Below are 26,976 nucleotides of genomic sequence, written 5' to 3'. Positions count from 1 at the left end.
AAGTGAAGAAGGCAAGTGACCCCTTGGCGAGCGAAAGTAGGCGACGAGAGACGGGGCATCGGTGCATCGGGACTATGTTGCGTGCGTCGAGTGAGTGAGTAGCGCGAGGCAGGGTGTTAGGACAGAGGTGTGAGGCAAGAAACAAGCAGAAAGTAGAGCCACTGTCGAGTGGGGAGTGTGTCTGTGGACTAAAGTTGTTATTTAATTAATATAATAGTTATTAAACAAGACTGTGTTAATTGGGCTATCATTTCGAACCTGACTTCTTACTGGTATAAATAGTGACGTTCTGCAACAGTTTCTCCTGTGAAATAATAATGGGAATTAGCATTGAATTTTTTTTTGACAGAATGACTACAACTGTGATAATAGTACGTTCAATAAACACTAAGTCATAAATATACGAACTTAAAACTTATTTTAATTAAATGTGGAATACAAATTAAAACTTTTAATGTTAAGAAGCTGGGTGGAGTTAATCTGGCAACAGTGGTCGCTATTTACTTGTAGTGTAGTCCAAACGATGTCCCTATCCGCGGAATACACTTGTCAGTCTGTGCCAGTCATTAGTCCGTGAACTTGGTCTCCTCTGAGCCGCGCTTGCGAGAGAAACTAACGACCTTAGGGCATACATTTTTGTTGAATCCCCTCCACGTTACTTAATGCACAACTTTTCAAACCCTTCACAATTAAAAAATGAAAACCGCGGATAACACAACTGTAATATTAAGACTCTAATCACATAATTTGTAACGTTTCCAAAGACTTGTATTAGCTATAGACTTGCGATTGTCTATTCTGAGTGTAAACTAGAGATTAGCAAAGGATACAGATGGAGCATTAGGCGTCAGTCGTGAAGCAGTTTTTTTCCCCCCATTTGTTTCTGATTTTTACGTACCAAAATGGCGGATTTTGGTTTATATGTGTATCAGCTGTTCTAGTTTGCATTTATTAACGACTGTTGTTAAGATGTTCGTAAGAAACTTAGATAGTTGATATTAAAAATTCCAAAACGAATCTTCATAATACAATTGTAATGATGTGAGTTGCCATTTTTTTCTCTCCAATTTAACCTCCAGTACAGGTACAGCTGATACCCCCCTCGGCTATATTCGGAGCTTATGCTCCATCTGTATATTTCCCTAGTCTCTAGTGTAAACCCATGCGCTGAAGTCAGGGATCTAAAGGGGCCCAGTGGCGAGAGACGCTAGTCTTGATATCGCCTCTAAGCGCAAGACATAAGGAAAACTATTAGATTTCCAGCGGTAATCATAACATTATATGGCGGAGAAATGAAGATGATTTGTAATGCATAGAGACCTGCAAAATTCGCGGATTCATTCGGCGATAGGCTAGAATTCTAACACATATACCTCTTAGATAATTTTGCTATTGGCTTACTGTTCATCTTGACGAATCTCAACCAATTATAAACCCTCAAGCAAAGAAGGATCGAATCACAGACAAACCAGCTGAAACTACTTACAAGTCAACAACCAATGAACTTGCGTTATTTTCCCAGTGTACAGGAGAATGTGCAGTCTATCCTATGAAGACCATCGAAACCGCGAATTTTTCCGGTCCCTAGTAATGCAAGTTGCTTGAATGCTTTCAAAAATCTGCACCTTGTGTTTCATGCCCCAACAATTATTCTAAAAAAGCTCACGTCGTACCCGTAAAAACGGACTACGGAAACAGAACTACTCATCCGCTGTCAGCTTATTCTTGAATGTTTTCCATAAACTGACACCGCTACAATTCCCTCCCCCCCCCCCCCCCCCCCCCTCTTCCGAAGCGGGGCCTCGGGGGTTTTTCCTGTCTCCCTCCAGAAGCCGTGTCTCTGAGCGGGTCTCGGCGCGCAAGCCCGGGATGCTGCCTCGTGGACCGGGACGGTGACGGATCTCTCTCGGCGTGGCGCCCGTCGGCCGCCGGCTTTCCCACACTCGCCGCCAGGCGGCAGTGTCGTCGCTAACCTGCCTGGACACACACGGGAAGCCTACGATTCACTCGTCCTTCTGGACATACCCGAACACTCGCGTTGGCGAGCCTTCTTTCAACAGACGGGAGAGCCGAACTCCCGATCGTGCATCTTCGGTTGTTTTTTGGTTCATTGTAAATAAATATACAACTCATGATAACTAATGGTCAATTAGGTTAGGTTAGCTACATTATAAATACTTTAAAACATTGTGGACGGTTGATTTGGTTTGGATAGCTACATTAAATATACTGTGAAATCATGTAAACGGTTTCCTAGCCCTGGATAGCTACATATTAAAATGTTATATTTGTTAAGCAACCATAAAATGATTTTACAGTATTTTTAATGTAGCTATACTTACCTGATATAACCAACCATCCACAATGTTTTAAAGTATTTATAATGTAGCTAACCTATCCTAATCAACCGCAAAATTTAATGCCACGCCGGTTTATACAATGAGATAGAACGGGGAAAAAAAAACCAAGCATGAACTTCGGGTTTGGCTCTCTCGTCTGTGAAAAGAAGGCTTGCCAACGTGAGTATTTGGGTATGTCCAGAAGGACGAGTGAATCGTAGGCTTCCTGACACACACACACACACACACACACACGCGCTCGCGCGCTATTTGAAACTGCTCCCGCTGCCATACCGGTGTCAACTCTGAGGGGCGGAAGAGTCGTTCTGTTTACGTATTTTATATTTCCCGCTGTATTTTCAAAAAGTGAATGTGACAGAAAAATATATATATATTTCCGGAATAACACCCGGTACATATTCTTGGAAGCACTCGAGGGACTTTCATTTACGCCTTTCTTTATCTTAATGTTATGGTCACCGCTCGAATATCATATAGCCTTGAGCTTACAGGCGATACCGTGCTAAAACCAGCAAGCGTCTCACTTTATCATCCCATTGTAGTTCATTGTAAAAATATTTTTACAAAATTCAATTTCATATGAGTAAAGTAATTTTTAGCAGCTCTAGGAATGACGTGGTAAGGTTATTTTTCATTTCATTGCAGTACGGTGCGGATCGTGTAACTATAGGTACGGTAGTGAGGGATGAAAGTTCAGAAAAGTAGTATAGGAATGGGCGTCCGGAAACTGGCTTCTGGCTGTGGTGCCTGTGGTGCCGACCACCATATTGGATTGTGACGTCACGGCGGCCATCTTGGATGGTTGTGACTTTGACCTTGACCCCGGCGGCCATTTTGGATCCGCCATCTTGGATCCGCCATTTTGGATGACGTCATTGTATGTTCTCGAAAATTCCGGTGATGTGTTTTCCGCCATATTGGATGATGACGTCACCGTTGCATTTTCCGTTACGGCCGCCATATTTAACTTTTTTATTTATTATCCGATTTTAATGAAATTTTTTTTAAAAATTATAAAAAAATTAATTTAATAAAATTTTAATAAAATACTTATAAAAAACAAACATTAACGACACGGAGTTCGGAGTCCTCGGTTCGAACCCGGTGAGGGCAAAAAAAATTAAAAATGGCGACAGGCTCCTTCCTTAATGGTGGCTGCAGGCAGACTGACTCCCACCACTTTTCTTAAAGCAGATATATCGTCACCTAGTATGACGTCATGTCCGCCATCTTGTCTTCGTTGCTGGAGACCACCATCTTGTTTTCGTCGGCGAGAGTGCGCTGACGCCATGTTAGTTTAGTTCTTATCCGCTAGAGTGCAGTAATCATTTATTACTAAGGTGCCCGCCATCTTGAAATTTGGACGCCATATTGAAAATCCGTAATTATTTAGCTAGAAATTCGGGAAAAATTTCTAAATTCGTTAAATAAATCACTCATTAATTTACATATTGATTCGATCCGCTCCTGTCCTTGGTTCGATACTTGATCGATGCAATAATGTTTAATTTTATGTAAAAAATAATAATTTCAATAAACCATGTTCAACATTCGTAAAGAGACTCTAAATCCTCTACGACCACCATCCTATCAGACATCAAGACCACCATATTGGAAATGCGTAATTTTAATGCTAGAGATCCGGGAAAAAGTTCAGAAATCATTAAATAAATTTCCGATCAATAAACTGATTAATTAGATCGACTAAGGTCCTTGGTACGATCCCAGGCCGATACAAAACAACTTTAATATTTTTAAAAAGCACCACTAAAGTGTAAGGTTCGAGGAATTAAACACCGCAAGTTCTTTTACAAACATAATATTTATTACATAATTTCTATTCTACTACAGGATCACTTACGAAAGCCAGCAATCTTATAATCATTTAGTTCCGCAGCGGTGTGAAATGACTAATTCTTAGCTCCAATCGGTTTATACTAGACAGAGTCCAGCCAGAACCTTTACAGACATAGTCCACCTCTTCTTGACAGAGTTTCTGGATACCGTTTTTAACAGTTTGCTTCACATCGTTAGAACTGTAAATTACTGCAGCCGATGTCTTGAATGCACACTTCTTCACTTTGTCATCGAACGGATATGGCTTTCCATGTATACAGTCCAACCACAAGTTATATTTCAAAGGTCCGTTTGTTGCTACATCATCAGTAAGCTGATTGATTATCTTCTGTCTGATATCGTCAAGAAAATTACAAATGTCCTTCGACTCACCGAACGTATTTAGATAATAGTAGTCTTTCAAAGTTCCACGAAATGCAGACTGCGCCAAGTAGAAGCCATTATCGTTCACTTGTAATGCTCCGTACACAGTCTTAGGTTTAGTTCCATGTTCAGACGTCATAACAATCGGTTGCTGGGCATCTGTTTTTTTGGTTGTACGCTTTCGTGTCTCCAATCTAAAGCGAGGAGCCGAAATGTCGGCAGGTAGTTCAGCAGTAGGAGCACAGACTCCACCTTTACATTTTTTCGCATGATGTCGCAAACTGTCAATTCGAGTAAACCATTTAAGGCACTCATCACATCGAAACTTCATGCGAGAAGGATTCTTCGTGCATTTGCTCCGCTCATGTCTTCGTGCATCATGGGAAAATGCGAACGACGTATCACAATAGCTGCAAGGATACCGTGGTGATGAAGACGATCCTTTCAGACCCGATCCAGATACAGACATTGCAACAGTAGTACCATTTCCAGGCATTCTCTTATGCACATCGATGCATCGTTGTTGCGCCGAAACCTTTACTTTCTGCCGCACAGCAGGACCTTTGCATGCCTTCATGTGCGTTTTCATATTATCTTTTCTGGCAAACTGCTTATGACATTTCTCACAAACAAGCATTTTACGATATAGGTTCTTGGCACATTCGCTCCTCTCGTGTCGCCGGGCATTGCTGTTGTTTGAGAAAATCTTGTCGCAGTAACAGCACCGATGTTCGCTAGTTGTCAAATCAGCATCCATTGAAGTCTCCATCGAGGTCGTATCGTCGATCGTCGTGGTTTCCTGCACATCCAGCTCAGTAGTCATTAAGCTATCTTCTGCTGGTGGTATCACATCTGTTGAAATCTCCTCCAATGTCGACGTCGTCGTCGTTGCCAACGGGATCTGCTCCACCATTGTCGTCGCTGACGTCAAGGTTCCCGTAGACGATGGTACAACGTCCATCGAGTTCGGCGTTAAAGTCGGTAAAGATGCCATCGAGTTCTCAAGAACAGGTAATTACACGACTTATGCACCAGATGAAATAATCTAGGTGATCCTTACACCGTCGACGACAGTAACAAACTGAGCGACCTGCTGTCTAGGACTCGCTTATATACATGCACCGGATGGAATAATATGCAAGTCAAATCAAGAACCATTTACTATAATACTAGAGTCAAACAACATTAAAAATAGAAGGACCATCAACGAAAAGGCAGCACATTTGGAAGCACCGACAACGAAAAGGCAGCACATTTGGAAGCACCGACTACGAAAAGGCAGCACATTTGGAAGCACCGACTACGAAAAGGCAGCACATTTGGAAGCACCGACTACGAAAAGGCAGCACATTTGGAAGCACCGACTACGAAAAGGCAGCACATTTGGAAGCACCGACAACGAAAAGGCAGCACATTTGGAAGCACCGACAACGAAAAGACAGCACATTTGGAAGCACCGACAACGAAAAGGCAGCACATTTGGAAGCACCGACAACGAAAAGGCAGCACATTTGGAAGCTCCATCAACAAAAAAAGGCAAAAAGGAAGCACAAGTTACGAGATCTATGTCTTAGTTAGAAATCAGAATACAAGAAATAAAAACATTAAATTCTTATAATTTAAATTATTTATTTTATTGCTTTACACTATACAAATGCAAGTAAAACAAGCCATTATTGTATGTAGCCAGCATTCCTCAGTTCCTTGAGTATGAAGGATATTTCTTTGATGCACGAATAGTTTCCTGCACAAAGCGAACCATGTAGAAGTCTTAGCCGGTCAACCAATATGTTTGGATCTTTCCATGATGTGTAATCATTCTCTTCTACCACCATCTTCCTTGCACCTTTATAATTATTATGATCTCTGGTGTCTTCCGTTTTACCACCAACCGCAGGGTAACTTTCATGTTTGAGACGGTGATCATCACAAGCTTGATCAGATTTATTTAATATATCACGTCGTTTCCATCGTTTCGGTCTCAGGACACCGCCATATTCTTCAATCTTGGCAGCTTTAGGTGCTTCATCATAGTCTATGTCTTTGTAAACAGCCTCAGAGTCACTGTAAAAATCACCGTAGAAGGAATCGTCTTCACCCAATTTACCGTAATAATTCGATGTTGATGATGTTGAAGTGTCTTCATCGTCTTCATGCTCCCTTTTTAGGAGTCCATCATTTTTACAAAGTAGGAAAGATCTACTTGAATTCGGCTGGAATATATTCTCACTTTTCACGTTAAGGATTCTTCCATTGTCTTCATTCTTCCATAAATCATCAACCTCCTTCAATTTAAGTTCGTTGTCGAGATCGGAAGAGCCAAGAAAATTATTGGCGTAATGCAGATCACTCTTCCTTAGGCTAGTAGATTCATCGTTGTCCTCTAGCCTGTACGCAGGCTTGGCGCTACAAGTTCTGCCATGTCTTTTTAGGCTCTCTCTCCGCGTAAACGACTTGCTACATCTAACACAACTTATCATATTGCGCAGTGGATTTTTAACACAGTCATTCTTCTCGTGTTGTCTTTTATTCTTTCTCAAGATAAACTCTTTACTGCAAAACTTACACCTATGTTCTTTCGATACAGCGTCAGATCCCAAATCGGAATTCATATTAGTTACTGAGACTAACGTCAGATACCAATTGAGTGTTTTAAATTAGATCCAATACTTAAATAGAAATATTTTCATATTTCATCAGCGAGAATTAATATATCTCATGCAAAAGTACTTTATGCATGTAGTTCTGCTTTTCAACAACAGATGTCGCCACATGTTGCTTGCAGGTAAATAATATTTAGTTCTTTTATGCGGGATGCGGGATGCTCACTAACGATCGCAAAAGAAGGATGGCTTCGCTAGACTCCAAGGAAAAGGAAGTTCGTCTTGCATGTTGGTGCTCCACAGATGTCTCATGGCGTAATATTAATTTGACTGAGTAATGATATTTTTTAATTCCACCTGATAAAAATATTGCAAGTTTTGATTTAGTAGCAGAAATTATCGAATTAAATGTAACTCCAAATAAAATGACATGTCTCATTAGTCAAAAAAAAAAATCCATGCAGACAGCGGTTTCTCAGAATAGTCAGAAACACTTGAAGAAACCACAGGAATGATTGCAAGAACACGGGAAAAACCATCAAAATACTGACAAGAATAATCAGGAGCACACGGGAAAAACCATCAAAATACTGACAAGAATAATCAGGAGCACACGGAGAAAACCATCATAATATTAACAAGAATAATCAGGAGCACACGGAGAAAACCATCATAATATTGACCAGATTAATCAGAAGTACTCGGAGAAAACCACCACATGTTTTCTTTGGTATCATAAAATTACAGGAAAAAATATTTAAAAATAAAAATAAATTAATAAAAAAAATACATAAATTTCTGGCTTGTACAAGAACTCTATCTTTGCTCAACAATGATAAGTTTACAAGCTAGCAGAAACTGTTTATGCATTTTTTTTATTAATTTATTTTTATTTTTAAATATTTTTTCCTGTAATTTTATGATACCAAAGAAAACATGTGGTGGTTTTCTCTGAGTACTTCTGATTAATCTGGTCAATATTATGATGGTTTTCTCCGTGTGCTCCTGATTATTCTTGTTAATATTATGATGGTTTTCTCCGTGTGCTCCTGATTATTCTTGTCAGTATTTTGATGGTTTTTCCCGTGTGCTCCTGATTATTCTTGTCAGTATTTTGATGGTTTTTCCCGTGTTCTTGCAATCATTCCTGTGGTTTCTTCAAGTGTTTCTGACTATTCTGAGAAACCGCTGTCTGCATGGATTTTTTTTTGACTAATGAGACATGTCATTTTATTTGGAGTTACATTTAATTCGATAATTTCTGCTACTAAATCAAAACTTGCAATATTTTTATCAGGTGGAATTAAAAAATATCATTACTCAGTCAAATTAATATTACGCCATGAGACATCTGTGGAGCACCAACATGCAAGACGAACTTCCTTTTCCTTGGAGTCTAGCGAAGCCATCCTTCTTTTGCGATCGTTAGTGAGCATCCCGCATCCCGCATAAAAGAACTAAATATTATTTACCTGCAAGCAACATGTGGCGACATCTGTTGTTGAAAAGCAGAACTACATGCATAAAGTACTTTTGCATGAGATATATTAATTCTCGCTGATGAAATATGAAAATATTTCTATTTAAGTATTGGATCTAATTTAAAACACTCAATTGGTATCTGACGTTAGTCTCAGTAACTAATATGAATTCCGATTTGGGATCTGACGCTGTATCGAAAGAACATAGGTGTAAGTTTTGCAGTAAAGAGTTTATCTTGAGAAAGAATAAAAGACAACACGAGAAGAATGACTGTGTTAAAAATCCACTGCGCAATATGATAAGTTGTGTTAGATGTAGCAAGTCGTTTACGCGGAGAGAGAGCCTAAAAAGACATGGCAGAACTTGTAGCGCCAAGCCTGCGTACAGGCTAGAGGACAACGATGAATCTACTAGCCTAAGGAAGAGTGATCTGCATTACGCCAATAATTTTCTTGGCTCTTCCGATCTCGACAACGAACTTAAATTGAAGGAGGTTGATGATTTATGGAAGAATGAAGACAATGGAAGAATCCTTAACGTGAAAAGTGAGAATATATTCCAGCCGAATTCAAGTAGATCTTTCCTACTTTGTAAAAATGATGGACTCCTAAAAAGGGAGCATGAAGACGATGAAGACACTTCAACATCATCAACATCGAATTATTACGGTAAATTGGGTGAAGACGATTCCTTCTACGGTGATTTTTACAGTGACTCTGAGGCTGTTTACAAAGACATAGACTATGATGAAGCACCTAAAGCTGCCAAGATTGAAGAATATGGCGGTGTCCTGAGACCGAAACGATGGAAACGACGTGATATATTAAATAAATCTGATCAAGCTTGTGATGATCACCGTCTCAAACATGAAAGTTACCCTGCGGTTGGTGGTAAAACGGAAGACACCAGAGATCATAATAATTATAAAGGTGCAAGGAAGATGGTGGTAGAAGAGAATGATTACACATCATGGAAAGATCCAAACATATTGGTTGACCGGCTAAGACTTCTACATGGTTCGCTTTGTGCAGGAAACTATTCGTGCATCAAAGAAATATCCTTCATACTCAAGGAACTGAGGAATGCTGGCTACATACAATAATGGCTTGTTTTACTTGCATTTGTATAGTGTAAAGCAATAAAATAAATAATTTAAATTATAAGAATTTAATGTTTTTATTTCTTGCATTCTGATTTCTAGCTAAGACATAGATCTCGTAACTTGTGCTTCCTTTTTGCCTTTTTTTGTTGATGGAGCTTCCAAATGTGCTGCCTTTTCGTTGTCGGTGCTTCCAAATGTGCTGCCTTTTCGTTGTCGGTGGTTCCAAATGTGCTGCCTTTTCGTAGTCGGTGCTTCCAAATGTGCTGCCTTTTCGTTGTCGGTGCTTCCAAATGTGCTGCCTTTTCGTAGTCGGTGCTTCCAAATGTGCTGCCTTTTCGTAGTCGGTGCTTCCAAATGTGCTGCCTTTTCGTAGTCGGTGCTTCCAAATGTGCTGCCTTATCGTAGTCGGTGCTTCCAAATGTGCTGCCTTTTCGTTGTCGGTGCTTCCAAATGTGCTGCCTTTTCGTTGATGGTCCTTCTATTTTTAATGTTGTTTGACTCTAGTATTATAGTAAATGGTTCTTGATTTGACTTGCGTATTATTCCATCCGGTGCATGTATATAAGCGAGTCCTAGACAGCAGGTCGCTCAGTTTGTTACTGTCGTCGACGGTGTAAGGATCACCTAGATTATTTCATCTGGTGCATAAGTCGTGTAATTACCTGTTCTTGAGAACTCGATGGCATCTTTACCGACTTTAACGCCGAACTCGATGGACGTTGTACCATCGTCTACGGGAACCTTGACGTTAGCGACGACAATGGTGGAGCAGATCCCGTTGGCAACGACGACGACGTCGACATTGGAGGAGATTTCAACAGATGTGATACCACCAGCAGAAGATAGCTTAATGACTACTGAGCTGGATGTGCAGGAAACCACGACGATCGACGATACGACCTCGATGGAGACTTCAATGGATGCTGATTTGACAACTAGCGAACATCGGTGCTGTTACTGCGACAAGATTTTCTCAAACAACAGCAATGCCCGGCGACACGAGAGGAGCGAATGTGCCAAGAACCTATATCGTAAAATGTTTGTTTGTGAGAAATGTCATAAGCAGTTTGCCAGAAAAGATAATATGAAAACGCACATGAAGGCATGCAAAGGTCCTGCTGTGCGGCAGAAAGTAAAGGTTTCGGCGCAACAACGATGCATCGATGTGCATAAGAGAATGCCTGGAAATGGTACTACTGTTGCAATGTCTGTATCTGGATCGGGTCTGAAAGGATCGTCTTCATCACCACGGTATCCTTGCAGCTATTGTGATACGTCGTTCGCATTTTCCCATGATGCACGAAGACATGAGCGGAGCAAATGCACGAAGAATCCTTCTCGCATGAAGTTTCGATGTGATGAGTGCCTTAAATGGTTTACTCGAATTGACAGTTTGCGACATCATGCGAAAAAATGTAAAGGTGGAGTCTGTGCTCCTACTGCTGAACTACCTGCCGACATTTCGGCTCCTCGCTTTAGATTGGAGACACGAAAGCGTACAACCAAAAAAACAGATGCCCAGCAACCGATTGTTATGACGTCTGAACATGGAACTAAACCTAAGACTGTGTACGGAGCATTACAAGTGAACGATAATGGCTTCTACTTGGCGCAGTCTGCATTTCGTGGAACTTTGAAAGACTACTATTATCTAAATACGTTCGGTGAGTCGAAGGACATTTGTAATTTTCTTGACGATATCAGACAGAAGATAATCAATCAGCTTACTGATGATGTAGCAACAAACGGACCTTTGAAATATAACTTGTGGTTGGACTGTATACATGGAAAGCCATATCCGTTCGATGACAAAGTGAAGAAGTGTGCATTCAAGACATCGGCTGCAGTAATTTACAGTTCTAACGATGTGAAGCAAACTGTTAAAAACGGTATCCAGAAACTCTGTCAAGAAGAGGTGGACTATGTCTGTAAAGGTTCTGGCTGGACTCTGTCTAGTATAAACCGATTGGAGCTAAGAATTAGTCATTTCACACCGCTGCGGAACTAAATGATTATAAGATTGCTGGCTTTCGTAAGTGATCCTGTAGTAGAATAGAAATTATGTAATAAATATTATGTTTGTAAAAGAACTTGCGGTGTTTAATTCCTCGAACCTTACACTTTAGTGGTGCTTTTTTAAAATATTAAAGTTGTTTTGTATCGGCCTGGGATCGTACCAAAGACCTTAGTCGATCTAATTAATCAGTTTATTAATCGGAAATTTATTTAATGATTTCTGAACTTTTTCCCGGATCTCTAGCATTAAAATTACGCATTTCCAATATGGTGGTCTTGATGTCTGATAGGATGGTGGTCGTAGAGGATTTAGAGTCTCTTTACGAATGTTGAACATGGTTTATTGAATTTATTATTTTTTACATAAAATTAAACATTATTGCATCGATCAAGTATCGAACCAAGGACAGGAGCGGATCGAATCAATATGTAAATTAATGAGTGATTTATTTAACGAATTTAGAAATTTTTCCCGAATTTCTAGCTAAATAATTACGGATTTTCAATATGGCGTCCAAATTTCAAGATGGCGGGCACCTTAGTAATAAATGATTACTGCACTCTAGCGGATAAGAACTAAACTAACATGGCGTCAGCGCACTCTCGCCGACGAAAACAAGATGGTGGTCTCCAGCAACGAAGACAAGATGGCGGACATGACGTCATACTAGGTGACGATATATCTGCTTTAAGAAAAGTGGTGGGAGTCAGTCTGCCTGCAGCCACCATTAAGGAAGGAGCCTGTCGCCATTTTTAATTTTTTTTGCCCTCACCGGGTTCGAACCGAGGACTCTGACCTCCGTGTCGTTAATGTATATTTTTTATAAGTATTTTATTAAAATTTTATTATTTCAATTTTTTTATATTTTTTAAAAAAAATTTCATTAAAATCGGATAATAAATAAAAAAGTTAAAGATGGAGGCCGTAACGAAAATTGTAACGGTGACGTCATATTCCAAAATTGCGGAAAACACATCACCGGAATTTTTTAGAACACAATGACGTCATCCAATATGGCGGATCCAAGATGGCGGATCCAAAATGGCCGCCGGGGTCAAGGTCAAAGGTCAAGGTCACAACCATCCAAGATGGCCGCCGTGACGTCACAATCCAATATGGTGGTCGGCACCACAGGCACCACAGCCAGAAGCCAGTTTCCGGACGCCCATTCCTATACTACTCAGAAACACTAGTAGATCAAAATTGTTTCTACAATAAAATATAATGATTCCATAGAACATAAATGTGCATGTCCCTGTATATGTCCAGAACATATAACATTACATTTATCAAATTTAGTTTTGAATAATACAATTGTAAAGAAAAAAAATCAAGATATTCGTTCATTAATACTTGGTCCACTGCCAAGTCATCTTGTGAAAAAATGCTACACAATTTTATTATTTTGTACTGAGCAATAATAACAAATTACTTGGTTCTTTCAAAATCTTGAAGAGTACACAGTATTTATGTTTGTTGTGTTTGTAATACATATTAATTATTGTTTTACAGTTGCGTGCAGAAAAAGAAAAATTTGCTTTGTGGAAAGAGAAGTTGGAAAAACAGAAGAACGAAGCTTACCGACAGGTAATATCGCGTTTCCGTAATTGTACAATTGAATGGTATTTGGTGCAGGTGTGTGTGGTTTTATCATTAAGTAGTTAATTTCAATAAGTTTATGCTATAAATTATCTTTTAAGTCTTTGGAATGGGTTGAGGTCTATTTTGTGTTGTAATAACTGCAGTGAAGGCTTTGCTTTGGTGAAAGTAAGGGAAACCCAGCACCGTGGCATTTTCTGCAATACTTAGGTTGAGTTTTTAATGCCGCAGCACGTTTATGTGTTTAATCTGTGTGAAAATTATGAGTCTGCTAAGCTGCTTTCAAAAGCATTAATCTCTTTGCACTTAATTCGTTTTAGCAACAGTAAAACATTAAATGAAAGTCACATATCAAATTTATGACTTGTTTCCCCCATCACCAGTCATTCCTCTCGGCTCTTATTCGGTTTCAAATCAGATCATGAATTTTTACCTTTGTGCAAAAAAAAATATTTTTTTTTGTTTCTAGCTTACACAACCAATTTAAAATGATAGTTTATAATTTACAGGATTAGCGAATTTTTAAGAGTAAATCATTACTGTGCTGTTTTCGTAAGTATCAATCTAGTCACACATGAGTTGTCACAGTAACCATTAGGTATCTTATTTAATACTCGTTAGAAATCAGTAATTAGGCCACATTATAATTGCTTTCATATTTGAGTTGTGTTGCTTTGGTTCCCCCCCCCCCCCCCTCCCCCTCAGAGAAGCTCTAATTTCTAACAGAGCTGGCAATTTATTTACTAGCCGTAATATTTCTGTAAATATTTCTGTATTTTGTTTGGCTTCGATCTAATTCTGGTTGGGAAAACCAATATACTTGTAGTGATTCACATATCCATCATTGTATGTCTCATCTCTACTGCTGTGAGAACTACGTCTTCCCAGAAATTATCAGACATTAATTATTTTGAGTGAAATAACTCGCCTAGCACAGGCGGGTGTTAGCAGTCTTTGAAGTACTCCACTTGTTGATACATTTATCCCTTAACCTCTTCCGCCATGCTGGAAATTCATCAGTTACCTCTTTCTTTGGTTCTATTATCCATCTTAATAATTTTTATGCCAGTTGTGATTGCAGCTTTGGCAAAATTTATGAGTATAGGGAGAATCAAACAAGACTGTAGGATAGGGTAGCAACTTACGTGATACAATTTTTGGCCAAGATATTCTGTGCCGTATAAAATGATTGTCCATTTGTATTTTAAAGAAGTTGCCATTCTCATAATCTACATTACCCAGTACTTCAGTAGTTGCATCATAAATGAGTTGCAATTTATCTTTTTTCATTTAAATTAGGCAGTTATTGTTACACATGGCTGTTATTAACTTGGCTTATGTGTCACCATCCATCTGTTTGACTCACCTACCTGTAGCAAGACCTTGATGTTATGGCCATTTTTTGAAAAGTACTTAACTTTTTTGTGCGCTCTGACTTTAAATTGCATGTAAAAACAGTTAAATTCCATTTAATCTGTGAGCTTGAAATTCCCGTCAACAACTGCCCAGAACTCAACTCAACCATAAATGGCATAACTCCAGTTTTAACTTACAACACGGGATGGGCCAATCAAATATTCAAATCCTGAGTGGGGGAATTATTTTATCTTTTTTTATCTCGCCAAGATAAAGCTTTTCAGAGTCCGAAACTGAAATTATAATACAGAGAAATTAGTGAAAGGATCGGCCATGCCTATGCAGTGAAAGATCTTAATCCGGCGTTCTCAAATCCTGCCCCAACCGAGCCGTTTGTGTACATTTCGGGTGGATCCCAGCTGTTGAACTTGGCCACCAGGTAGCATTACTGCGTTGCCTGCGTTTTAGTTCGCTCGGAGTTTATCGTTACTGTCAGTTTTCAATTCTGAACAGTGTTTCGTGTTGGTTTCTGCAAATCTGTTTTGTTTTTTAATTCGAATCAAATGTCAAGTTATTCAAGAATATTGCATATTTTACCAGTAAAATTCCAAAATTTTGTAAAACCTTCTTTAACATCAAACAGATGTAAAATAGGTACAGTAAAATGAAAAAAAATTGAAAAATTGACATGGAACCACAATAGAGTAGTGTAAATCACAATTAAAAAAAATGGCAGTGCTTTTTCTTGAACCGGATAAATTTTTAGTTGTGTGGAAATTGCATAGTCGATTAACTGATATTATACATAAAAATAAGAGTACTTTTAATTATAATCACAAATGTTTTGTTACCTATAAAAACATGTTGCAGAAAACCAACCCAAATTTCTCAATAAAACTTCTTGGCTTTATACGTGTTACTTTCTTTCGTTTAAATTATTTGATTTGAAATTTGGAATATAAGATCAAATTATTTATGAATTACGAATATTTTTCTAATACTTGCAGATCTCTAGTTTCCTGTTTTTTAACGTGTTAACGTTTTGCATTTTAACATTTGGTGATCCCCTTAAAACTATATTATGGGTAAATTATCCGAAGGAAAAAAATGATAATCCGGCATTGCCCTGGTTTTGAAGGTTCTGGATTAAAAACTTAAGTAAGGTCCCATCCCATAATTTGCCTGAAATTAGAACCAGGATTCGAATCCACTTCCACGGGAATGAAAATCCCAGTGTTGTATAATTGTGGCACCCAGCGGCCCGTGCGAGCTATTTCACTATACCGTCGCACCTGTAAAGTAAAAGATTGTCATTAAATTGTAGAACCATAGCATTAAACAGTCTGTCCATAAAAGAACATTCCAATTATAAAATTGTATCAACTGAATGCGTTGTATGGTGTGTGTTGGTTCAAGGTCACGATTAAAGAGTAGGTAACTCTTTTAACAGTTTCAGGTAAGCGAATACTGCTTTGTTGTTTTCTCGCTTGCAACGTGAAAGAATGGCTCTATCCCCAATTAGTAGAGGGTGAACGTGTAAACTTTATTTGGCTACAGGAGAGAGCCCCTCTCCATTGGAATCTTACTGTACGAGAGTGGTTGACCGTCGAAGTCTCTTGACTGTTGGATTGGTCATAATGGTCCACACGACAGAGATCTTTTCCGCTGGCCTCCGCATTCACGTGACTTAAACGCCATGCGACAATTTCCGTCTACGTTCCGCCGCTACCTAATGACGTGCCAGAGTTAAGACACAGAATTGAAGAGGCCATTGCTCCAATTGCTATGGACGTGTTGACCAAAGTGTGGAAAGAATTGGGACTTTAGGTTGGATGTGTGTTGTAAAACTAAAGGTGCACATATTGAACATTAGTTAATAAAAAATTTTAAAAACTAGGTTAGTTTACCTTCTATTTGATGAATGATTAGTTGTAAATAGTCTAAATGAAACTGTGGAAATTGGGGCATTCGTTTTATGGACATTCTGTATAATGGAAACACGATTTATTTGGATTTTAATGACGTTAAATTCATCTTTATTATTATTAATTTTTTTGTGAAAATTTAGGTTCCTGGTTGGTTTGAGAATGTCTTTTCTCGGTGACTATTCTGTTTACCTCCCCAAGGGGGGGGCCCACCTCAGGTAAAGCCACTCCCCAAAGTATAGACGGTGCCGCCACTGTCGGAAGCCCTGTGACCCGTGGCGGAACACGGTGGGCTGAAGGAGGAGGTAGGAGGGAACAATGGGAAGGCGGGGACGGACGGCGCACGCACGTGTGTGTTGGTGGCGTGTGCTGCAGCTGAGGCTGCAGGCCTCGCAGTCGGAGGCCGCCCGCCGGGGGTTGGAGCGCGCGCGGCAGGAGGCTGTGCGCCAGGTCACCTCGGTCTCCGCCGAGAAGGACCAGCTGCAGCAGGAGGTGAGTGCTTCCCTGACCGCTCCAGGAATACCAACATCATCGTGGAGTCCACTGTGCGACAGAAGTGAAACTTCTTGCGTATTAGTTATAGATAGAGACCGGATTATATGCAACATAAAAAGCTTGAAATATGCATGCAAATATGCATGAAAAATGCTTGAAATATGCATGAAAAGTGTCAAAATATGTGACTTTAAATGATAAAAAATATTAGTCTTTAGTTATTTTTTTACTTCAAAATCACATATAATTAGTAAGATATTGACAGTAATTATTCAACATTTTGTATTCTTGTAGACGTTAACAATCAGGTATTGTTCCGAATTTTCGTTACTAAAATTGTGCCTTCGATCACTCAAAATATTTTTATTGTAAAAAGACAGTTCCAAATCCACTGAGGTAACTGGGCAGTATTTATTGTTTCTGGCAAAAGTTCACCTGTCCCATTAATAAAACTATCAATTTGACACAAAGGTTCAAAGCCTGGGTTTTAGCTCAAAATTTTTTAAAACTTTTCTTTAAGTGTACACGGGAACAAATCTGGCAATGTGGAGTTCATTTGATGGATTTTATTCATTAACTGAATTGATTCAGTCAATGCCAAACCTTAAGTTTCAAGCTTTTTAATACTCGCAGGTATATGGGAAAAGTGTGTGATTTTTAATACGAGAATCGTTAAATGCTTCCTTAGACTTACAAATTGCCATAGCCTTTGCACTATCGAAGTCATTTAGTACACTTTTGATGTCCTCGTAATGTTCCTTGTAAAACAGTACAGCTTCGATCCATGTACCCCATCGAGTTACCACTGATTCAGGAGATAAAGGGATATTTGGCAGTTTTTCTTTATAAGCCTTAATGCGAGCAGGTGCCTTATGTCACACTTTTTTTTTTGTTGGCGAAATCAGTTTGTTTACATTTCCAAACGTGGATCGTACTTCTTCACCGAGTCGATGTACTCCATGAGCAAAGCATGTCACATGAATCAAATTGAGATAAAATACTTGAAGAGATTTGGCTGCCTTGATCATATAGGGAGAAGCATCTGAGAGAAATATAAACACTCTTTCATCTGCAGAAGCTTCAGGAAATATTTTTTTTAATACCCTCATTCACAAATTTGTCTTTTCAAGTTCTTTGCAGGCAACCAGATAGGGAGCAGAAGGCTCTAAGTCTTAATGAACTGACAATTAAATTCGCAATGTAGCGGCCACAACAATCGGTAGTTTTATCAGTTGAAATCCAAATAATTCTATCCGGGAGTTCATTGCGTATTTCTTCCCTCAACATGTAGGTAAAATGTCAAGTTGATTCGTCTGGTATATTTTTATTCAAGTAATATTTTCGCAGAAAAATTTTGAATGTAGGATTTGTAAGTTTATGAAGAGGAATATTACTCGCAAGCAATACTTTACATAAATTCATATTAATTTTTTTTGTTTGCCTTCTGAAGTATAATTACTGCTACTGGCCACTGTTATAAGTTGTTGTTTTAGGCCTTTCTTTTGTAATCCAAAAGACATGAAGACTTGTCTTGACTCACTTGCACACGGAATATTTTTCTCGCAAACTCGACAATATAAAACATTTCTGTCACGTATAAATATTTTAGGATAGTATGCTATCCATGATAAAATACTTTTTTTTTTTTCGGATGGCATGGCCAGCTACAATGTAAGATTTCATTTGTTCATTATCAATCATTAACCATCCTACCCAGAAATATTGTAAATATAGCGAAAATATGCATCATCACAAGATTTTAGGTAAAATATGCAATGACCAACGTAAATGTGCTAGATATGCAAATGCATATGCAAATATGCAATCGCATATAATCCTGTCTCTAGTGATTAGGTTCTTCCTAGGCTAAGCTGAGCCTTCTGTTTAAAAATTTCTAAATGTGATGCGGTGAAACATATTGGGAAGTGATGTAATACAGAATTTTATGTTCTGCAGCTAGTTCACAAAGCCTTGCAAATAAAATTTTACTTTTTATTTTTATCATGCCCCAGTAATTTGCCATCATTAGTTTCCTTTGACCAACAATTAATAATGATTTTTTACCAATATTCTAAATTTAAGGATGGGTAGTTAGTTCCTCATTTCATTGTGTATGTAGAGTTATAGTAGTGATTATTATAGTCAATGTTACTTAGGGAAAAGTAATTAACGGTAAAGTCCGCTTCTCCATTAACCAGCATTTTTAGTTTTGAATCATTCTGTAACTGGGCACTGATCAAGCTTTCAGACTTTTAGAGGTGGATTCCTGTTTTTTTTTAGCTGATTACATACCATTTTTGCACGATGATATAACTGTGTACACAATAGCATATAGCCATAGAGCAGCTTATTATAACTTATTTTAAATATTGTTGTAAATGTACGTTAGTTTTTCCTTGCTATTTCATTTAAAACCATGTTGATGTTCAATATTCTGGCGAAACTGCACAATGAACATGGTCTCGGCTCCGAACATGACTGACCAAAGACCATCGAGGGAAGCCAAGGGATCAGGGGTAAATAATTTTGTCAGGCCCCCCTTCCCTATTATTTATTGAGCAACATTTTAAGCCCCACAGTTTAATTTAAAAAAAAAAAAAATAGTCTTTAAGGACTTGTCCAGTGATGTGTAAACATCTACCCTCGGTAAACAAGAAGTTCATAAGTTCTCATGTTGTACTATTACTTGATACGAAACACGTACACAAATTTTAACGTAGAATTATTCAAAATAATATAGAGCATTATAAATATGCGAAAATTGTTTTTTCAACTACATTTCTTGACGCGAATCACACGTAGTTTTTTTTTCACCCGCCGCTAGAATTCGTTCGACTTGCAGAGCGAAAGTTTAAACTATATAATGAAATGGCTCCGATAAAGGCGAGAAAAAGGCTTGAAAAATATACTAAACCCCTGCTTTGGACCTGATTTTTTGACAAGGAATCTTATTAAAATACTGCTCATCTTGTTAAAATTCATGAAACAGTTAATACTTTAAAAGTTTCCCTATGACTCTGTGCACTTTGGTTCACGCCATTTCGCCACAGATAGCAGCATTGGGCTTATACACATTTCCGTTCAATGCGAGTTCTGTTCCATTTATGAAATAACTCCTACAAAATGGTACATATAAAAAAAAACTAAAGGCTGTCAATGATGTTACTGTGGCCATAACTCTTAAGCATGATCTGTATGTATCTCACATTATTTTTAAGTTTTCCTGTGATTTCTATTAACAGTTTAATCGTACTTTTCATTTCATCAGTGTTAACACGAGCATTTAAAGTAAGTATCGAAACTTGACATGGGGATTTTGCGTCCGCCCTTGCCCCTCTCTCTTGGCGGCACTTCCAAAGAGCCTTAGATTTACTCACAAAATCAGTGCAGTTAAAACTGCTTGGCAACACTCAAGTGTACTCTACTTCTTCCCGCAGAACGAACAACTGAAGGAGACGCTCTGCGAAGAGAGACGTGGGGTTGGCCACTACGTGGTCGACTTGTCCCGTCAGAAGAAGAGGCTGAGCCAGAACATGGTTGGGCTGGAGAAAGAAGTAAGTCGACTGTGAAAACATGTCCTTGTTTCTAGATTTTTGCTCACCAACTAAATTTCATCCTTTTTTTTTTTTTTTCAAAGTAAGAAAAATTGATTATTCAATAATGAAAATGGTGTTTTTATGTGTTTGGATGTTCTTAGCAATGATTAATGTTTTTACATTTGAAATTGTTAACAAAAAAACAACATAGAGGGCACATTAGCTTCAGTAGCGGTCATTGTAAAGGTAACATCATTCAATCATGTAATATTTTGAATGAAATGTAGTAAATTATTTACAGTTTGTATTATAATTATTCTCTCATTCGTGTAATTGAATAATACTTAACCTCAAATTTTTCACAAAAGCAGTTAGTAAAGGAATCTGGTACTGCTAAGTATAACTTCAAAGATTTTTTTACTATAAATAACAAAGTAAGATTAAAAAACATCAAGTACTAGTCTCTTTTGCTGATACGACATATGTTAATGATAGCTTCCCATACGTTTGGCATTAATGGAAGTGAACTGAATGATTCAGTTGCATTTAAAGCAACCTGTCTTTCATGCTGAATGAGCTGGTGCCAAAAGTCTTATGGGTCGATATTGTAATTCCCCTGCTGCTTGTAATGTTATCCTGGCCGATCAGCTTGGGTCACACCTTGTCACATGCCACATTTTGCGGGTTCATTTGTCATTACAACTTTTATTTACGAAATTTTTGGCATTTGTATTGCACTGTCCATCCTTATAACTAACACTATTACCTTTTTCTGCAATCTCCTCTATGATTTTTAAGGATCATTACAAATTCGAGGATATATTAGGTGGTAAAAAGGTTTATGGTGATAAGATACTATTAAAAGAAATTTATAAAAAAAACTATAATTAAATTTATATTTTATTTTACTGCATGCTCAAGAAAAATATAATAAATTATGTGTACAAATACAGAATGGGTAAAACATTGTAATGTTAAAAAATTTGTTGTAAGAATTGCCAACCAAAATAGTTGCTAAGATTGCATGGTTTGATTGAGTGTGAATAATACCTGCTGATATGTGATGTATCTGATATTGTAGTAGTAATTTCATAAATTTTGTCTTAATACTTTTCTTCTTCTTCTCCTCTTCCCCGTTTAGGTGAGTGATCTGAAGTTCATCAACTGCCAGAGTGCATCTTTGAACAATCAGTTCAAGAAAGGCATGAAGCACCTGGCTACATGCCGGAGGAAGAAGTGTTCCGTGTGTAGCTACACGAGGGCCACCTTCGGCGAATACAGAAACGAGTAAGTATGGACGAACAACCAATCTCGTTTGCCTTTTGTGCCTCCTCTGCACGACCGGTGGTTCCATCTTCCATCGATGGTCGTCCACGGTCCATTATGGTCGAGTGGTCATTTCGCGCGCCTCCCAACTAGGCAATCTGGGCTCCATTTCTGGCTGAGTCAAGACGAGGATGTTTGGTGAGTCACCCTCGCAAGTTCCAAGTTAGCCAAGGTACAGATTGCCACGTTCCCGAATGTTGCAGTTGAAGTAAAGAAGTTAATTGAAACTATCAGTAGGTCTGAATATGATTTTTTTTTGCTCCTACAATACCTTGGTCCTTTTCTTCAAATTCGTGACCGCCTCTATGATGTATGAAAATCCAGTCTTTCCATCATTCCCATCACTCCACGTAATTGCATAGGTTAGAGGCTTTTTTCGAAAAAGTAGGTATTGAAAAAATTGTAATTTTTGGTTTTACTAATGTTAGTTGATTCTCCCGCAAAAACAAAATTAGTTAATTATAACTTTTACGTATCATTCTCATCTCATCACCTCCCGTCGTCTCTGATGACCCCTGTGTCGTGGTGTTGCAGCAAGAAGCTCCTGTCGTGTTTCCAAGCCCCGTTCCAAGACCTGCGCAACTGGATGAAGCCCCTGCCGTCGCCCGGGGACGACGAGCAGCAGAAGGAGGGCGGGGGGAGGTACTCGTCAGCGTCGGGCTGCTCCGTCTACCCGGCGCACTCCTCGCCGCTGCCGTCCACCCGGTCCGAGTACTCGCTCCGCCGGCCCTGCTACTCGTCCGCCCCCGGGTCCCCCTCCCCCTCGCCGTCGTCCTCCTGCCACGCGGCCCCCTTCATGTCGTACATCGACGATGACGACGACAGCACAAGCTCCGAGTCGAGCCGGGACTCGGGCCACGTGGACGAGCTGGACGGCCCGCCGTGCCACTGCCCCTACGGGCCGGCGTCCGTCCCCACCGACACCTCGGTCGCGTCCACCTCGTCGTGTTCGGCCGCCGCCGCCCCGCACGCCTTCTCCTCCGACTCGGGCTTCTCCTCGGAGCTGTCCCGGGGCTCTCGCTCGCCGGCCCCCGCGCTGCAGCGCTCCCGGTGGACCGCCTCCTTCCGGAAGCTCATCAGCAAGGTGTCCAAGCGATGACTCCTCGTCACCATCACCACCAAGTTCACTTTCACGTACATTCAGGGGTGGAATGCTAGTTTTTTTTTTGGGGGGGAGGGAGAATCAACAAATAAAGTAAAGCATCCGTACGACACTTTCGTCGAGGTTTTTTGGTTTGCCATGCTTGTTACAACTGTGGGCTCCCACTACCCACCCCCACCCTAAAAATCACAGAAATATTTTACCCTATAAAATAATTTAGTAACTAAAGTTTTCACTGACAACCTCTGTAATTAAATGACCTTTTTTTTTTTTTGTTCCTCCCTTTACTTCCGTTCGGATCACTCCATACGTAGAGGGGGAAAACGTCTGAACTTAGGTATAAAAGCTGGAAAATGTCTTGAAACAGCTTTGCTCTAGATCACTGGCTGGCCACTCGAGATGACTGAGCTGCGTATGCACATTAGAAGGGATAGCTTTAAATGTTAATTAGCACAAATAGTTTGCTTTTTTTTACTGTTAAGTTTATTTGAAGATCAAACATGTGAAAGACTAATTCAAAAGCAAGTTCTACTTTGGGTGCATATACTGGTAGCATCTACATTGGCAAATTAGTTGCAATGTAAAAGAAATAGTTATAGTAAAGTACTGTTGAGCATGGGAAAATTTTGTGTGCTCGTATTAATCACGTTAGCAAAAATTAATGTTTATTATTAAAAAATAAATAAAAAGTTTCTTTAAGGGAAATTAATTTTCCTTGAAATGTAATGTGCAGTCACACGTAGATATACATACAAGGAGGAATGGAATTTTTTATGCTGTTAGTTTATGAATTTCTTTCCAGGATTCTTAACAATTGTAATGTTTGTATAAATGAATTACATTGATTTCAAGTATTTGAATTGAATGCTTGTCTGCTTGCAAGCATATATCCAGAGACCTTTTGTTAAAAGCATTTGATTTCCTGTTAGGAGAAATTTGGGGCTAAGATTGTTCCAGCAGCAGTTTAGGCAGCTGACAATAACCTTTGATGTTGGATTTAACTGTTACTGTACTCCTTCAGAAGATGTAGTTTTCCTTCTGGAATGCTTAATAAACCTTGGGTGATGCATTTCCCCATATTAGTTTTCTTTGTTATGGGCTTGGTTGCTAGTATAGCCCCAGATGTGAATTCATCCTTTCTGGCTGTATTAAAATTGTTCCTCTTTTTTAGGCTATTTGTGTATTGATTATTGATATTTGAAAACTTTGTAAGATACATTCCTTACTTGCATTTCTGACATTATTGAGACCATAATACCACCATTTTGCTTCTGTTGTTTGAAATTATTATAGTTTTCTTTCAGAATAGCACCCGAAAATTACTGAACAAATTTACTTGGTCTAGTTTTCACTGCTGTTTATTGGTATGTATTTATTTTTAGTTGGTCTGATCAGAATAATTTCTCAGGTAGACAGTAATTATTAAGTGATATCCTTAATGAAATATTGGAAACCACAGAAGTGACATTTGCAGATCTGAGATATTTTTTGTTGTTGGAGTAGATTGTTGCCAGTAGAAATACTAGGATATAATTTTCAAGATGTTATTTGTATATGCATCATTTTACATTTTAAATTTTAAAGTAGCTTGTAAAGTTTGGCTTTGTTGTAAAACCATCCTAGTATGTGTAGTATGTTTTCGTATTGTAGTGTGTGATGTTTGAGCACAACATTTTTTTTTTAATATGAGACTTTTGATAAATTTCTAACATAGTTTTGTAGACTTGTGAGTATTATAGGTATGTAAAAACTTTGCAAGCATGGCACTTAATTGTTAATATAGCGTATTTTTTTTAATACTTTATTTCTTGCCATGTAATAAAGGTCAACTCAATCTTGCCATTGTAAAGTAAATTTTTTACTGTTTAGCTAAGTAAATTTCTTCAAAATTATTTGTTGAGAATCAAAGATTATGATGGGTTGTCATATTGTAATTGTTAGTATTTTTTATTTTAATTGTGGTACATCATGCTTGTGGGTGACATAATAATATATTATTGTGTTATTTGTGGGTTTAAATTGTGATTTTTAGCATTTGTACCCATTGTACATACTAGCATTTCTATCAAATACATTCCAGCCATGACATTCACTTTCTCAATACTTAATGTTTATATGATTTATTTGTAGTGAAACTTGCATTAAACATCAACAGAACTAAACTGAGTTCACACTGACTGGAAGAAAAAAATGTATGTAATTATGCAACAGTGTTTTTAACTATGCTGTTAAAGAAATTTTATGTTTGTACTTAAAAAGGGTTGTATGTTGTGTATGCATGAATTGTTGAAAATATGTTAGTCGTACATGTAGACATTGTGAAGATTAGCTGAGAAAGGCTTAACCATTTCCTAATGATCATGTATTCATTAAGAAGTATGGTCTATGCCCACGGAGAGTATTTTGAGGTTGTGATATGTTTTTTTTTGTACTGCTAAGCGTGATCTTAGAGCAGGGATCTAAGATTGCATTGAGAGATGTTAAGTTTCTTTCCTAGCCTCGCAACACTTTTTTAGATACTTTCTGGAAATGCTTTTTGTTGGTAACTAGATGCTTTAGTTGGCTTTTTGTTAGTTGTAGTATTTATTGGCTTCAGTAGAATACTAATACAGCCAGTGACAATATTTTATTTCTTGATGACTGCAAAGTATTTTATATATAGAATTTAATAACATGGTAATTGCTTTTCTCCTACTTCTTTTAATTATTATTTTTGGGAGTTGGTTGAAGTAAAAAAAAAAATTTTTTTTTTTCTGAAGTAGCATCTGTAAAGGAAAATATTTTTTTATGTTTTTTTTTTTTAATTTTACTTGGTTGGTTTAAGAAAAAAAAAATTAATTCATTTATTTTATTTGAAATGTTATATTATTAATACTGTATTAAATTATTTCAAATCATTCAAGTTTTTAGTTAGTCATTTAGATGGGGAAAATATGCATAGTTTTAGAAATTTTTAGTTGTTGTAACGAATGCAGTAGTCACAAAACAGGCTAATTTGTAAAATGTTGGGTCTGTACATATATTAAATTTTTATTAGTATGTTCATTCTAGGGCCGGTATTCCACTGTAAAATATTTTATAAAACATCTTTTATAAAACTTCTTTGACCAAGATTCTTTTATAGTGTAATAGGTCATATTTTATAAATTATATCTTTTATAAAATTTATTTTATAAAATATAATAGGTTGGCATTACATTTTATAAAAGAATTTGATTGTTTACATCGATTCATGGTAGTAAATTTTAAAAATGTCCATAGCCCTCAAATAAGTACATTTGGAGTCTGGAAACGACAAAAATGTTGATTGCTGAGTATGAATGTAATGAAATGCTGTACAGTGCAAAGCACGAAGATTACAAAAATAATTGTGATTAAGGTTAAGAATTAATATACATAGAAGCCAAAAAAATTTTTAAATCTTTTTAGTATAAAAAAATGGGGGGGGGGGGGGGGGGGGGATCATCATGACCTCTAGCAACGGGGCCCACAGAATGATGTGGGGGGCCTGTCATCCATAGTAATGTTTTCTTTAAACAATTCAATGTGGTTAATAAGTTTAACTGTTTAATGAACACTTAATACACTACAAATAATCAAATGCTATGCAATTACTGACTACTACTTTGACAACAATCTTTTATGTAGTGTACTTGACAGCCAAGAACTTTTATAAAATAAGCACTCATCAAATATTTTATTAAAAGATGGAAAATATATTTTATAAAAGATGTTTTATAAAATATTTTACAGTGGAATACCGGCCTAGGGATAGTAAATTAATTGTGCTCATTATGTAACTATAAAGCTTTAAAAAAAATTAAATAGAAGTATAAAGTATTGGAAGGTATGC

At 38.0% G+C, this 26,976-nt stretch overlaps 1 protein-coding gene across 1 annotated transcript in view; it reads left to right on the top strand.

The window, feature by feature from the left end:
• The window catches only part of LOC134538377 (uncharacterized), a 182,287-nt gene extending 158,977 nt beyond the window's left edge, over nt 1–23,310 (top strand). Inside the window, exons 5-9 of the mRNA XM_063379650.1 lie at nt 13,297–13,371; nt 17,040–17,156; nt 20,597–20,713; nt 21,837–21,982; nt 22,556–23,310. Of these exons, the coding sequence (XP_063235720.1) occupies nt 13,297–13,371; nt 17,040–17,156; nt 20,597–20,713; nt 21,837–21,982; nt 22,556–23,120 (1,020 nt within the window). The 3' untranslated portion in view covers nt 23,121–23,310. The remainder of the gene's footprint in view (nt 1–13,296; nt 13,372–17,039; nt 17,157–20,596; nt 20,714–21,836; nt 21,983–22,555) is intronic.
• Nucleotides 23,311–26,976: the final 3,666 nt, after the last annotated feature.

The sequence above is a fragment of the Bacillus rossius genome, chromosome 13 (assembly GCF_032445375.1).
Source record: "Bacillus rossius redtenbacheri isolate Brsri chromosome 13, Brsri_v3, whole genome shotgun sequence".
NCBI lineage: Eukaryota > Metazoa > Arthropoda > Insecta > Phasmatodea > Bacillidae > Bacillus > Bacillus rossius.
The sequence above is the reverse complement of the archived record's forward strand: the minus strand, read 5'-3'. Positions and strand labels throughout refer to the sequence as shown.